Source organism: Lacerta agilis, chromosome 1, assembly GCF_009819535.1.
Source record: "Lacerta agilis isolate rLacAgi1 chromosome 1, rLacAgi1.pri, whole genome shotgun sequence".
NCBI lineage: Eukaryota > Metazoa > Chordata > Lepidosauria > Squamata > Lacertidae > Lacerta > Lacerta agilis.
In genome coordinates, this window is record NC_046312.1 from 14,221,603 (window position 1) to 14,237,812 (window position 16,210).

The 16,210-nt window shown below is 45.9% G+C and overlaps 1 protein-coding gene across 1 annotated transcript in view; it reads right to left on the reverse strand.

The window, feature by feature from the left end:
• Window positions 1-269: 269 nt before the first annotated feature.
• The window catches only part of AMN (amnion associated transmembrane protein), a 79,173-nt gene continuing 63,232 nt past the window's right edge, over window positions 270-16,210 (reverse strand). Inside the window, 4 exon segments of the mRNA XM_033139257.1 lie at window positions 270-716; window positions 6,753-6,873; window positions 11,079-11,241; window positions 15,073-15,259. Of these exon segments, the coding sequence (XP_032995148.1) occupies window positions 606-716; window positions 6,753-6,873; window positions 11,079-11,241; window positions 15,073-15,259 (582 nt within the window). The 3' untranslated portion in view covers window positions 270-605.

Below are 16,210 nucleotides of genomic sequence, written 5' to 3' on the forward strand. Positions count from 1 at the left end.
GTGAGGCAAATCAAGACAGTGGGGATCCGAGCTGAGGGAGGCCCTTTACTGTGGGCAAGGGGTTGTTCATTTAAGTAACCCAGAGTAGTGAGGATACCAGGCCACGAAAGCTGGAAAAAGACTCTCATTACTATTAAGCCCTGGAAGTAAGAGGGGTTTGTTTTGAGGCGAACCAAGTGGAGGGGGGTTGGTTTCACCCCTGTACCCTTGTGGACACAATTTTAGTAATTGAGAGGTGGGGTTCGTCACAGATATGGAATAGGCTCTAATTGCTTTAGTGCGATAGGCATTCTTTATTGAAAATCCAGTGACGATTCATATTCCACTACTGTTCAGAAAAAGATTTGCAGACCCTTTATGATTTTCATGAGGACCATCCAGTAATTTGATATGCTCTCCCATTTGAAAATTAGGCAGTATTTTTAAGACAAGGCAGCGTCAAAATAACTTTGGGGGCAGGTCACCAGGAAATTCTTCTGCACTGTCCCCATTGAAATGAGTGGGATCTGTGCAGTGGTGAGCTGGTCTCCGCAGTGGTTGAGCCTGTTGAAACGGCAAGCAAAGTACAGGAATGGCAGGATTGTCTTCCTCTGACAGCTTTGATGTTAAGCACAAAGTTCCGTTTCATCATATAAAGGATTAATGTAATAGAGCTCGCTATTTTTGCTTGCCATCTCCTTCGGTGCCTCCTCCACAGAGCACGCACCAGCTAAAGCCTAGAAGAGAGAGAAACCAGAGTGTTTAATGCGGCTACTGCAAAATATAACTCTGGAGCTTAAATCCTTTGAAGAGAAAGTCGATCTTATGGGTTGAGATGAATCCATATTGTCAACGCAGCACTTATGTTTCACAAAGCAATGCTCAAGGCTGTTCGTTTGCTGTGCACATGATAACCCACTTCTGCATTAAGAAAAGCTGGATATCTGGGGATTGGTGTGTGTGTGTGTGTGTGTGTGTATGCAAAGTTGCTTATACTGCACAAAACCTTTTCCCTATCTTTGCTTTATTCTAAGGACCAAACTGCATGCTGTGTTAAGCATGCTGTTCACAATTGCACTCTTCCTTGGCTTGGAGGGTTCAATCCAGAAAGCAACTGTGGTGCATGTAAATGGTTAAATCAAAGATACCTCCTGATCCTGGTTGCTACTTTTTAACAAATGGGGATGTGCTGCTCATGTGCTCAACATTACATGTGGTTTAGTCCTAAATCTACAGTTTGGTGGGATTTGGAATATTCCAGCCTGGACTGCTGGAATGAAGAATGTAGAAATGTGGTGATGAATTCCAAGATATTTGATATATCATGGACAGATCTTAAAGCCCGTCTTCTCTCTTAATTCATCTTGTAAATCAACTGGTACATTCAGACGCAACCATTCTGATTTTGTTTTATTATGTCTCAATCCAGTCAAATCTACCAAACGCCTTAATTTCCCTGATGGCCTCCATTAGTGACACCTCTGGATCAGAGACCACCAGAGCTATATCATCAGCAAGCAAATTGAGTGGATAGGATTGGCCATTACATATAATGCCGCTGATTTTATTAGTATTTTGAACAGCGTTTGCAAGTGGCTCCATTGCAAACGTGAAAGGTAGCAGTGACAGAGGGCAGCCTTGCTTTGTACCTCTCTGTACATCTACAGAGTGGAAGAGTCGGGTACATTAACCCTAACTACTGCTTTGCTTCATGGATCACTGCCTTGTCGTGGCGAAGGGGCTTGAATTACTCAGGGAAGCTATGGACAGGTCAAGAAGGACAGGTCATAGTGGAGAGTTTGGACCAAACGTGATCCACCTGGAGAAGGAACTGGCAAGCCACTCCAGTATCCCTGCCATGAAAACTCCATGGACAAAGACAACAGGCATATAAAAGATATGACGCTGGAAGATGAGCCCCTCAGGTCGGAAGGCGTCCAACATGCTACTGGGGAAGAGCGGAGGACAAGTACAAGTAGATCCAGAGCTGATGAAGTGGCTGGGCCAAAGCCGAAAGGACGTTCAGTTGCTGATATGCCTGGAAGTGAAAGGAAAGTCCAATGCTGTAAAGAAAAGTATTGCATAGGAACCTGGAATGTAAGAACCATGAACCTTGGAAAGCTGGATGTGGTCAAAAATGAGATGGCAAGAATAAACATTGACATCCTAGGCATCAGTGAACTAAAATGGACAGGAATGGGTGAATTCAGTTCGGATGACTATCATATCTACTACTGTGGGCAGGAATCCCGTAAAAGAAATGGAGTGGCCCTCATAGTCAACAAAGGAGTGGCGAAAGCTATACTGGGATGCAATTTCAAAAATGATAGAATGATCTCGATACGAATCCAAGGCAGACCTTTTAACATCACAGTAATCCAAGTTTATGCACCAACTACCAGTGCTGAAGAAACTGAAATTGATCAATTCTATGAAGACTTACAACACCTTATAGAAATGACACCAAAGAAGGATGTTCTTCTCATTATAGGGGATTGGAATGCTAAAGTAGGGAGTCAAGAGATAAAAGGAACAACTGGCAAGTTTGGCCTTGGAGTTCAAAATGAAGCAGGGCAAAGGCTAATAGAGTTCTGTCAAGAGAACAAGCTGGTCATCACAAACACTCTTTTCCAACAACACAAGAGACGACTCTACACATGGACATCACCAGATGGGCAACATCGAAATCAGATTGATTATATTCTCTGCAGCCAAAGATGGAGAAGCTCTATACACTCAGCAAAAACAAGACCTGGAGCTGACTGTGGCTCAGATCACCAGCTTCTTATAGCAAAATTCCAGCTTAAACTGAAGAAAGTAGGAAAAACCACTGGGCCAGTAAGATTCAATCTAAATCAAATTCCATATGAATACACAGTTGAAGTGAAGAACAGGTTTAAGGATTTAGATTTGGTGGATAGAGTGCCTGAAGAACTGTGGATGGAGGCTCGTAACATTATACAGGAGACAGCAACGAAAACCATCCCAATGAAAAAGAAATGCAAGAAAGCAAAGTGGCTGTCCAATGAGGCCTTACAAACAGCGGGGGAGAGAAGGCAAGCAAAACACGAGGGAGATCGTGAAAGATACAGGAAATTGAATGCAGATTTCCAAAGAATAGCAAGGAGAGACAAGAGGGCCTTTCTAAACGAGCAATGCAAAGAAATAGAGGAAAATAACAGAATGGGGAAAACCAGAGATTTGGTCAAGAAAATTGGAGATATGAAAGGAAGATTTCGTACAAAGATTACCACAATTAAGGACAAAAGTGGAAAGGACCTAACAGAAGCAGAAGACATCAAGAAGAGGTGGCAAGAATACACAGAGGAATTATACCAGAAAGATATGGAGGTCTCATACACCCCAGGTAAGGTGGTTGCTGACCTTGAGCCAGACATCCTGGAGAGTGAAGTCAAATGGGCCTTAGAAAGCCTGGCTAACAACAAGGCCAGTGGAAGTGATGATATTCCAGCTGAACTATTTAAAATTTTAAAAGATGATGCTGTTAAGGTGCTACACTCAATATGCCAGCAAGTTTGGAAAACTCAGCAGTGGCCAGAGGATTGGAGAAGATCAGTCTACATCCCAATCCCAAAGAAGGGCAGTGCCAAAGAATGCTCCAACTACCGCACAATTGCACTCATTTCACACGCTAGCAAGGTTATGCTTAAAATTCTACAAGGCAGGCTTAAGCAGTATGTGGACCGAGAACTCCCAGAAGTGCAAGCTGGATTTCGAAGGGGCAGAGGAACCAGAGACCAAATTGCAAACATGCGCTGGATTATGGAGAAAGCCAGAGAGTTCCAGAAAAACATCTACTTCTGCTTCATTGATTATGCAAAAGCATTTGACTGTGTCGACCACAGCAAACTATGGCAAGTTCTTAAAGAAATGGGAGTGCCGGATCACCTCATTTGCCTCCTGAGAAATCTCTATGTGGGACAAGAAGCTACAGTTAGAACTGGATATGGAACAACTGATTGGTTCAAAATTGGGAAAGGAGTACGACAAGGCTGTATATTGTCTCCCTGCTTATTTAATTTATATGCAGAATTCATTATGCGAAAGGCTGGACTGGATGAATCCCAAACCGGAATTAAGATTGCCGGAAAAAATATCAACAACCTCAGATATGCTGATGACACTACCTTGATGGCAGAAAGTGAGGAGGAATTAAAGAACCTTTTAATGAGGGTGAAAGAGGAGAGCGCAAAATATGGTCTGAAGCTCAACATCAAAAAAACTAAGATCATGGCCACTGGTCCCATCACCTCCTGGCAAATAGAAGGGGAAGAAATGGAGGCAGTGAGAGATTTCACTTTTTTGGGTTCCACGATCACTGCAGATGGTGACAGCAGTCACGAAATTAGAAGACACCTGCTTCTTGGGAGAAAAGCAATGACAAACCTAGACAGCATCTTAAAAAGCAAAGACATCACCTTGCCGACAAAGGTCCGTATAGTTAAAGCTATGGTTTTCCCAGTAGTAATGTACGGAAGTGAGAGCTGGACCATCAGGAAGGCTGATCGCCGAAGAATTGATGCTTTTGAATTATGGTGCTGGAGGAGACTCTTGAGAGTCCCATGGACTGCAAGAAGATCAAACCTATCCATTCTCAAAGAAATCAGCCCTGAGTGCTCACTAGAAGGACAGATCCTGAAGTTGAGGCTCCAGTACTTTGGCCACCTCATGAGAAGAGAAGACTCCCTGGAAAAGACCCTGATGTTGGGAAAGATGGAGGGCACAAGGAGAAGGGGACGACAGAGGATGAGATGGGTGGACAGTGTTCTCGAAGCTACTAACATGAGTTTGGCCAAACTGCGAGAGGCAGTGAAGGATAGGCGTGCCTGGCGTGCTCTGGTCCATGGGGTCACGAAGAGTCGGACACGACTGAACGACTGAACAACAACAACACTGCTTTGCTATTAGTATATAAAGGTTGTGATGCTAATATAAAACCATCATCGAAGTTCTCTTGAGAGAGGAGTAGGTACAAATAATTCCCATGCCTTTTATCAAAAGTTTTATGAGCATCTAATGAAGCGATCCGTGTTTTTACATGAGTAGAATGTGTCCTTTTATTTAAAATGCATCTCTGGGTTATTTGTGGGGCCTGCCTGGTGTTTTTACTGCGTTTGCCATCTTACATGCAGGAACTGCTATATGCCTATGCTTAATGAAACCTGCTTGACCTGCACGGATTATACTAGGTAATTGCCAATCTGTTAGCTAAAATACCAGAAAATATCTTAGCATCTTGCCCAGTGACTGAAATGGGCCTATAGCAGGGGTCAGCAACCTTTTTCAGCTGTGGGCCAGTCCACCATCCCTCAGACCATGTGGTAGGCCGGACTATATTTTTTTGGGGGGGGGGCGGGAATGAACGAATTCCTAAGTCCCACAAATAACCCAGAGACACATTTTAAATAAAAGCACACAGTCTACTCATGTAAAAACACCAGGCAGGCCCCACAAATAACCCAGAGATGCATTTTAAATAAAAGGACACATCCTACTCATGTAAAAACACGCTGATTCCCAGACCATCCGTGGGCTGGATTGGGAAGGCAATTGGGCCATATCTGGCCCACGGGCCTTAGGTTGCCTACCCCTGGTCTATAGGATTCTGGAGTCTCTGAATCAGGAGAAAGGGGGTGGTTGGGAGGAAGCCTCCAGGTGCACAGAAGGATCTTTGTTGAGCACTTGGAATATAAATCCTCCTTTCTTCTCCTGCCTTAACACTTTCATCATTTATTTCTACAGTGCCATGAAATGTGCATTGCACCATACAAGGAGGCTGACCCATGCCCTGAGTGGGGTTACTATCTAACCACCCCCTGCCCCACTGCCATTTAAAAGAATCCCCTGGCTTTGCTGCAAGCTACCCTACGAGCCCAGGTGGCGCTGTGGGTTAAACCACAGAGTCTAGGGCTTGCTGATCAGAAGGTCGGCAGTTCGAATCCCTGCCACGGGGTGAGCTCCCGTTGCTCGGTCCCAGCTCCTGCCCACCTAGCAGTTCAAAAGCACATTAAAGTGCAAGTAGATAAATAGGGACCGCTCCAGCGGGAAGGTAAACGGCGTTTCCGTGCGCTGCTCTGGTTCGCCAGAAGCGGCTTTGTCATGCTGGCCACATGACCCGGAAGCTGTCTGTGGACAAACGCCGGCTCCCTCGGCCTATAGAGCGAGATGAGCACCGCAACCCCAGAGTCGGACACGACTGGACCTGATGGTCAGGGGTCCCTTTACCTTTACCTTACCCTATGAGCGGGTGGCGCTGTGGGTTAAACCACTGAGCCTAGGGCTTGCCAATCAGTAGGTTGGCGGTTCGAATCCCCGCAACAGGGTGAGCTCCCATTGTTCGGTCCCAGCTCCTGCCCACCTAGCAGTTCGAAAGCAAATCAAAGTGCAAGTAGATAAATAGGTACCGCTCCGATGGGAAGGTAAACGGTGTTTCCGTGCGCTGCTCCGGTTCGCCAGAAGTGGCTTAGTCATGCTGCCACATGACCCGGAAGCTGTATGCCAGCTCCCTCGGCCAGTAAAGCGAGACGAGCGCCACAACCCCAGAGTCGTCTGCGACTGGACCAAATGGTCAGGGTCACTTTACCTTTACCTTTACCCTACAAACATAAGTTTCAATCGGGCATTCGTGCAACTTCATAGCTGTTCATTTTTGGGATCCACTGACTTGCGCAGCAGCCTTCTCTCTGTGCTAAGATGATGCAGAAGGAGCTACTTTTGCAAAATGATAATTTACATAAAGGTGGAATTATTACCACTGGGTCACACGGTGTGTCGAAAATGGGATTATCAAACCCCTTGTCGGCTGTTTCTCCTGAAAGATCCAGGTCCCTTTTTCGGCTCCACAAGGAGGTAAAATGAACTGACGGGAGAGATCTGTAGAAGGAGAAATGACTGCCATGAAATTCTATGATTTGTGTTGATCTCATAAGAGGTTTCATTTGGAGGCCCTGAACTCAGGGAATGGTCAAAGATTTAAGCTATGCACTATCACTGAACGCTGGCCAAAGGAGGGTGGACAGAAGAGAGGCTTCTTGATCACCAGGAGGCCGGCGGTTCAAATCCCTGCAATGGAGTGAGTTGCTCTGTTGCTCTGTTCCAGCTCCTGCCAACCTTGCAGTTCTAAAGCATACCAGTGCAAGTAGATGAATAGGTACCACTGCAGCGGGAAGGTAAACAGCATTTGCGTGCGCTGCTCTGGTTCACTAGAAGTGGCTTAGTCATGTTGGCCACATGACCCGGAAACTGTCTGCGGACAAACACCGGCTTCCTCGGCCTACAGAGCGAGATGAGCGCCGCAACCCCAGAGTTGTCTGCGACTGGATTTCCGTGTGCTCTGGTTTCCGTCACGGTGTTCCTTTGCACCAGAAGCCGTTTAGGTTTAAGGCTGAGAGGCAGTGACTGGCCCAAGGTCACCCAATGAGCTTCATGGTCGAAAGGGGATTTGGACCCTGGTTTGCCTTCCTAACCACACTGGCTCTGCTAACATGCAGCAGAGGTGAAGATTGACTTCAGTGTGTTCCTCTGAGCTGGTGTTATTTCCTGTGGAATATGCATTGAGACACACCTTGTAAAGGGTAGGTGCACGAGCCCAGTTGCCTTGTCAACAGAATATGCTCCCCTCTTCCCGAGGCTGCTAAAATAGTTCTAAGAACTAGGTGCGTTAGAGAATTCCAATGGAAACAGGGGTGGAAATGGCTAGTGTTCACCGTGTCTGAAATGGAAACCAACCCTCCAAATGCAATTGGCATTCACTGCCGTTTTCAGTTCACAAATGATACGTAATAAGACTTCCCATGCCTCCAATTCCTTTGCGTTACATTTAAATGAACGGCCTTTGCATTGAGATGAACAGTGTGGAATATAAACATAATTATGTAAAATCCTCCCTCCATGCATAGGGAGATGATGCATTCCCCCCCCCCACCTGAAGCTAAACTGCAGGGGAACAGAAATAGCCCTGCGTACAAACAACACATGTTGGAATTGAAATTGATGCCATAATTCCGATTAGAACTATGGTTCCCAAACCAGTTTCAGCTTGTGGTGTATACAGTGCTTTTTCTGTTAAAAAAAATGTTTAGGGGCACTCTCATTTTGACTCAAGAAAATCGCCATTTTATAGTTCAAATTGGGAAAAACAAATACATTAAATGGACAAAAGTACAAAGAACATGCACAACACCGTTACCCCATCTTTTGTTTTTACAGAGTCATCATTAACTTTACACTTCTTTGCTGGCTGTGATGATGAAAAATAGTTATTTTCCTACTCATATTGAAATACTGCCCTTCAGTGAGGCCAAACTTCCATCAGTAAAACACCACACATCCACATTCCACACTGCTTCACACATTAAACGCTCGCCTCCGTCTGAGACTCAGGAAACACCGTAAGATGAAATGAGGCTGCCATTGGGGGTAGCAACGGAACTGGTGATTCACAGTGCTAGAGAAGAAACTATTAAAAAAAAATAGATTCTTCTCCCGTTAGATTCACAAAATGTTTAGGGGTATGCGTACCTTTGCGCACCCCCCCCCGAAAAAAAAATCGCTGGGTGTATATATAGTGTGTATGCTTGAAACACCATTGATGACGATGGTCCCATAACTTACATGATTGCTTAACCTGGTATAAGGAGAAATGAGTCAAGAGACCCTTGTCTTGTCTCAAGTTGTTGACCATTTCAAACTCAATTCACCCTCTTACTCACCACCTGTTTATAGTCACAAACCAACAGGTTGTAGTGACTTCAAAGAACATTTTCCCAGGACAACCAATAATGCAAACAAGGCACAGAACAGGAAGGTTCCTTCCCTGGTTGCTCTGATCCTCTATTTACAAAAAGATTTCTTCCAAACACCTCCTGCCTTTAAAAAAAGGGGGGGAGGGAGGGAGGGAGGGAGAGGGAGAGAAATGACATTTTGTATCAACAGAAAGCCCAGTTTTCAAATCCACACCATGGGGAAATGCATGCTGTATTCTCAGCAACGGAAGTTTGGAGTTTTATTTAGAAATTAAACGAAGCTCCTGTTTTATTGCTGGGAAATGCTAATCAGCTTGACACTAGCAAGGAAAACAAGCAAAGCCCAGGAGCTTTGCTGCCTGGTGGGGGAGTGGGGGTGGGTGGAACGGCTAGCACTAATGAACAGGAACAGATCAAGCGCACAGAGCATGGCACATTGGTTTGCCAGCTGGTGGAACACACCGAGAACGGAGATTACCCCTGAGAGCGCATAGAAGGAGCATTTGGGACTTCAGCTGGAAGCTTGCCAGGGGCACACACGTACTGTGACCAGCCGCTATGCCCACTGGATATCTGCAGCATGTGTTTATATAGCCTGCTGAGACTGCAGAACAGCGATGAGCAAGCATGTCAATCTAGGACGGAGCACAGGGCTGCCTGGCAAGCTCTCTCCATCCACCCGCCTCCTGCCTATAGCATAGACATTGAAAGATCTGGGGTCTGTCAATGGTTGGCGCATCTACTCTGCATGCAGGAGGTCCCAGGTTCAATCTGAGGCATCTCCAGGGAAGGGGCTGGGGGAGATCCCTGTATGAGATCCTGGAGAGCCACTGCCCATGTAGACGGCCTCGGTCCAGTATACCTGAAGGAGTGTCTCCACCCACATCATTCAGCCCGGACACTGAGGTCCATCTCTTGGGCTCCATGATCACTGCAGATGGTGACAGCAGTCACAAAATTAAAAGATGCCTGCTTCTTGGGAGGAAAGCAATGACAAACCTAAACAGGATCTTAGAAAGCAGAGACATCACCTTGCCGACAAAGGTCTGTATAGTTAAAGCTATGGTTTTCCCAGTAGTGATGTATGGAAGTGAGAGCTGGACCATAAAGAAGGCTGATCGCAGAAGAATGGATGCTTTTGAATTATGGTGCTGGAGGAGACTCTTGAGAGTCCCATGGACTGCAAAAAGATCAAACATATCCATCCTTAAAGAAATCAGCCCTGAGTGCTCACTGGAAGGGCAGATCCTGAAGTTGAGGCTCCAATATTTTGGCCACCTCATGAGAAGAGAAGACTCCCTGGAAAAGATGTTGGGAAAGATGGAGGGCACAAGGAGAAGGGGACGACAGAGGACGAGATGGTTGGACAGTGTTCTCGAAGCTACAAACATGAGTTTGACCAAACTGCAGGAGACACGCACGCACGCACGCACACACACACACACACACACATGCAAAACTGCCAATGCCAGAATACCACTATAGAGATCCATGTGTGATCACACTTGGAATACTGTGTACAGTTCTGGTCAACTCAACGAGGATATTGTAGAACTGGAAGAGGTTTGCAAAAGAGCAACAACAACAACAACAACAACATTTATTATTTGTACCCCGCCCATTTGACTGGGTTGCCCCAGCCACTCTAGGGTTTGAGTAACTTCCCTATGAGGAATGTTATACCGTTTTGGAATTTTTAATTTAGAAGGCTCCCCTCTCCCCTGGTCTCCAGGACCAGAAAAAGTATGAAGAGGGAGAAGCAGAGACAGGCGCGCTGGCATAGTCTCAGATGACTTGGGAAGGACTCAGGGGAAGAAGAGACTTTGGCAGCTGAGGGAAGGTAGGGATCATCAGCCTCCACAACTGCCTCATAGGGGCAAGACCTACGAAGAAGAGTTGCTGTGCTCATTAGGACTGACACTCCTGAGCGGACCTTGTTTCTTTTAATAGTGAGTTAACTTCACTTACTCCTTGCGATTTATTGCTGGCTTGCTCCCTGACACAAGGCCAGCTCCATGGGAATTTTTGTTCTCATACTGAATGATGAACTTTTGTACCAAAATGGGAGAACAACAGATCTGATGATTGCTGGAGAATGCTGGACACTACTTTGCATTGTGTGTCTGGGTGGGTCCAAGAACCTATCAAAACCTAGCATGCCAGGGGGCAAAATTCCAACCTTGCCTTATCCCTGACATGGTTGTTTTCTGCATGCAAGGATTTTTAAAACAAACAAACAAAAATGCAGGGGAGCATTTATATGTGCTCTCCCATGGTACATACGGTTCCCGAAATACCATACCACATACTGAATATGTAGTTCAGTCCTGTTACCTTAAAGTCCCTTTTCTGTAGAGTAGCAGGACAGCCCCCAAGAGCAGCAAGACAAGGAACAGAACGACGACTGTCCCAGCAATTGTAGCACCAGTCTCTTGAGTACTCTTGTTACTGCCAGTGGCTGACTGCAGGCTCCTCACCGCAATGCCAAATGGCACTCCTGCAAAAGCCAAACAAAATGTTACTGCCCGGATGAGGTGTCCAATTAGTTTGCATGGAGCAAATGATCCATTTCCTGCTAGACATTTTCTGTTGCCCCCATCATTCTTCTATAGCTGATTTGCTTATACCAGACAGAATTGGTGCTGCCACTGCAGTGTTATTTCCAAGGGCACGTTTCCACTGTACAGTGGTACCTCGGTTTTCAAACAGCTTAGTTCATGAACAACTTGGAACCCAAATGCTGCAAAACCGGTGTTCTGGTTTTCGAACTTTTTTTTTCCGAAAGCCAAATGTGCTCCATTTTGAGTTCCCCTGTGTTTCCTGTTGCGCTGTTCATTTGTGTCCTCCCGTTGTAATTCAAACCTTCCGTTTCCGATTGCAGTGTTCTGAGGTGATATTTGGATCTTATATTTGAGGGTTTTGCTTTTGCTATTCATTTTGCGTTTTTTGTTTTGTTTTGTGGCTTTTTCGGTTAATTTGTTTTTGTGACTGTGTGGATCCCAGTTCAGCTACTGATTAATTGATTAATTGTGTGACTGTGAAATGGATAAAAGCCCCCCCCCCAATCCATACAATGGTAAGAATTAATTTTAATTTTTATCTTCTACAATACTGTTTTTTATAGTACAGTACATCGTTTATTGCTTTCATTTTATGCATCAATGCTCTTGTAAGATAGTAAAATTCATGTTAAATTGCTGTTTTAGGGGTTGTTTTTCAAAGTCTGGAATGGATTAATCCATTTTGCATTACTTTCTATGGGAAAGCGCACCTTGTTTGTCAGTCATGGGCATGGCAGAATAGAATTATAGAGCTGGAAGAGACCACCAGGGTCATCTAGTCCAAACTGCTGCTATGCAGGTATCTTCTACCCAAAGTGAGACTTGAACCCACAACCCTGAGATTAAGAATCTCATACTCTACTGACAGAGCTATACAGTGGTACCTCGGGTTAAGAACTTAATTCGTTCTGGAGGTCCGTTCTTAACCTGAAACTGTTCTTAACCTGAGGTACCACTTTAGCTAATGGGGCCTCTTGCTGCCGCCGCACGATTTCTGTTCTCATCCTGAGGTAAAGTTCTTAACCTGAGGTACCATTTCTGGGTTAGCAGTCTGTAACCTGAAGCATTTGTAACCCGAGGTACCACTGTAGTTTGTTAAGGGTGCCGAGAGTTGCTAAGAACCATAGAATTGTAGAGTTGGAAAAGACCTCAAGGATCATTTAGTCCAACCCTGTGCAATGCAGGGATCTTTTTGCCCAACATAGGGCTCGAACCCACGGCCCTGAGATTAAGAGTCTCACGTTCTAAGAACAAAGGAAGAGGCCTTCATTTGCCTCCTGGAGCTACAATTCCCACAGTTCCCTGGGAAGAGGGATTGTTAAACACCTCTGGGAATTGAAGCTCTGTGAGAGGAATAGGGGTCTCCTAACAACTCTCCACACCAGAATTGTGGTCCCAGAATTGGAAAGAACGGTGGTTTTTCACTCAGTCGCCCCCAGCACAATTCTATGCATGTTTACACAGGAGTAAGTCCCACTTAAGAAGAATCCTGGTGCAGCAGGCCAAGACTGACCCCCAGGAAAATGTGCACAGGACCATGCAGCAAGGCCATATGGAGAAAACTTAGTAGGAGACCCTGGAGTGCTGCTGCAAGTCAGAGTAGACAGTACTGGACTGCATGGGGAACTTGTCTCATGTGGAACAAGCATCCTTTGGTCAATCCCCACTTAATCCACATAAGCGACCATACAGGCAAGCCATTATTGACGCCAAATCAACATTATGAAAATGGTATCATGGTCCAACCTTGCAGGTTACCCTGAGAGTTGTTGACATTGGCAGCCAAAGAACTCCAGACAAATGCTGCCATTCTGCTTGCCAGCCACTTCAGCTTCGACCAGCTTCCTTTCACATTCTTTGCCCTATGAGAATGAAGTTGCCCAATTTGGGAAGCATCTCAGCTTCAATCTTTGGCACCCCCAGAATATCTCGGAGAGCTGCTGCCAGTCAGAGTTGACAATATGGGGCTGCATGGGCCAATGGTCTAAGGCAGATCCCTGTGTTTCTAAGTTCCAAATCCCAGCTGTGACAGGGAGGCAGGGCAAAACTGAGAAGCAATGCCTGACAAATCCACGCAATGGAAGGATGCTAAAGACTGCACAGCCCATTTGAAGCAGTGCCTCGAGTAACGTTTCATGTACTGCCTCTGGCATGCTGGCATGCTCAGCTTTGCATGAGCAAACCCAGAGCCAGGAAATGCTCCTATGCACACACAGCTGTTGTGGTGGTCTCTCAATGTCTGGCCTTCAAGGAGATGGGCAAAAGACTGCCCCAGACTAGAATATTTTGTTCATCACACCTAGTATTGTTCAAGCAAAGAGCACTGGGCTAGATCTGTCCTGCTACAAGGCAGCCACTCATCTAGATCTTTGGCAAAAGGACTTTCCCATCACCTGTTGCCTGATGCTTTAACCTGGAGATGCCAGGGATTGATCCTGAGACCTCCTGCTATGGCCTCTCCACAGCTACGGGGGATAAATCCAATTTGGTTAGCATTTTACCTAACTTGCACTTCCTGTAACAATATATGTGAACCGAAACACAGCCACACTTCAAGATTCACAAATCTCTGAATGTTGTGATGAAGTTCCCCAATTAAATAATGTGTATCAAAATGTGTATATTAGGGGACAGGGTTTTTTTGTTTTTTTTTGGAGTGGGGGAACCAAGCACCCCACATATAGATTAGTTAAAAATCAATGCATTATTTTAGGGAAAACTTGCTTACACTCAATGCATTATTTTAGGGAAAACTGCTTGCAAAAATGTTTATGCAACCAAAATGATATTCCAAAGGAGAAATTCACACCTGGCGGGTTTTCACGAGGAAACAAACAAGGGTTCTTTTGTGAAGTGCGGCCTGTGTTTTAATGGAGAGGCATGAAGGGACAGAAACATGATAATAGCATGGAACAATTTTCCTGCAGTGAGTTATCTCTCCTGGCTTGTAATACTTGTAAAGGGTCTCTGCTGTTTTGCTCATTTCACACCTCGGCCCAGTATACTTGAAGGAGCGTTTCCACCCCCATCACTCAGCCTGGACACTGAGGTCCTCCTCTGAGGGTCTTCTGGTGGTTCCCTCACTGCGAAAAGTGAGGTTACAGGGAACGAGGCAGAGGGCCTTCTCGGCAGTGACGCACTCCCTGTGGAATGCCCTCCCAGCAGATGCCAAGGAGATAAAGAACTACACAACTTCTAGAAGACACCTGAAGACAGTCCTGTATCAGGAAGTTGTTAATGTTTTACAATTACTTTGGCCACCTCATGAGAAGAGAAGACTCCCTAGAAAAGACCCTGATGTTGGAAAAGATGGAGGGCACAAGGAGAAGGGGACGACAGAGGATGAGATGGCTGGACAGTGTTCTCGAAGCTACTAACATGAGTTTGGCCAAACTGCGAGAGGCAGTGAAGGATAGGCATGCCTGGCATGCTCTGGTCCATGGGGTCACGAAGAGTCGGACACGACTGAATGACTGAACAACAACAACAAATGTTTTTATATGTACTGTAAGCTGCCCAGAGTGGCTGAGGAAACCCAGCCAGGTTGGCAGGGTATAAATAACAAAATTATTATTATAAATTATTCTTACGAGTCATGCAGAAATGTGGAGAACTGAACTTCAGAGAAACTGAAAGCCACAAATTCATACATCCCTGTCAAGGCACAGATTGCTGCCCAGGGCAAAATGCTTTACCGTAGTGTTGGAGGCTTCACACGAGACCAACGGAACCAGGATCTGGAGCAGCAATGGGCTGGCAAGACTTACCGTTCTCTGCTATATCCTTCACGATGTCCTGGGCCAGTTGTTCGGCTTGAGTCCCAGTCTCAGATCCGGTCCTGTTGTCGACCAGTACAATCTGGATGAACGAGGCTGAGCTACGCGGTATCGTTCCCAGGAAAGTCTGCCACTCACGCACCTTTGACACGGCGGCCTGAATTCCTGCGTTCTTGGGCTTTGCAAAACACAAACAACACACGGAACACTGTCACCATGTCTGCTGTGGTGTGCCCAGTAGAATCTCTGTACATGTGGGACCTCAGTTTTTGAACAGTTTAGTTCACGAACAACTTGGAACCTGAACACTGCAAAACCAGAAGTAGGTGTTCGGGTTTTTTAATCCTTTTTCGGAAGCCGAACATGCTCCATTTTGAGTCCCCCTGTGTTTCCTGTTGCGCTGCTAATTTGAGCCCCCCCCCATTGTAATTCAAGCCTTCTGCAGCAGGAGCAGGGAAGCTGAAGGGCCGCATTCCATCATGGACAACATTCTGGGGGCCACGTGCCAGAGGTGGGAAGAGCCAGGGGGAAAAGTGGGCAGAGAAACCAATGTAAATTTTAATCTTTCTAAGGTAGCCTAGTAGTTTCTGCATGGATTCACACAGCCCTCTCTATCCACCATCCAGACAAGCAAGACCTCACGGACACATTCCAGCCAGGCAAAAACAAAAAAAGGATGCAAGGCAAGGCTGGTGAAGGGTGTGGCCTGGGGAAAGAGGGTGTGGCTAGTGAGGGTGTGGCCTGGGAAAGAGGTGTGGCCTGAGGGGCGAGGGTGTGGCCTGGGAAATATTATCCCCTATAATTATATCTGAGATGGATTCTCGATGTTTGCTAATTGCTTATCTTTAGCTATATTTTGAAGCTGTTACAGGGCGACAGTGTGACTTCTGTTGTATGTTTTGTCATTTCTGTGTCCTGAGGGTACTGTTGAAGGGTAATATACAAAGTCAGTCAGAACCAACGATTGTGGGTCAGCTGGGGCAGTTAGCTGGACCCATATCAGCCAGCTGCATGTGACTCTGGCCTCTAAACTATCTCTTCCCATTCTCAAGTTGTTGTTTTGTAGTGGCAATACTGATTACTCCCAGGTGGACTGAGGCCTCCAGCCCCACTTAAACCATGTGCAGCT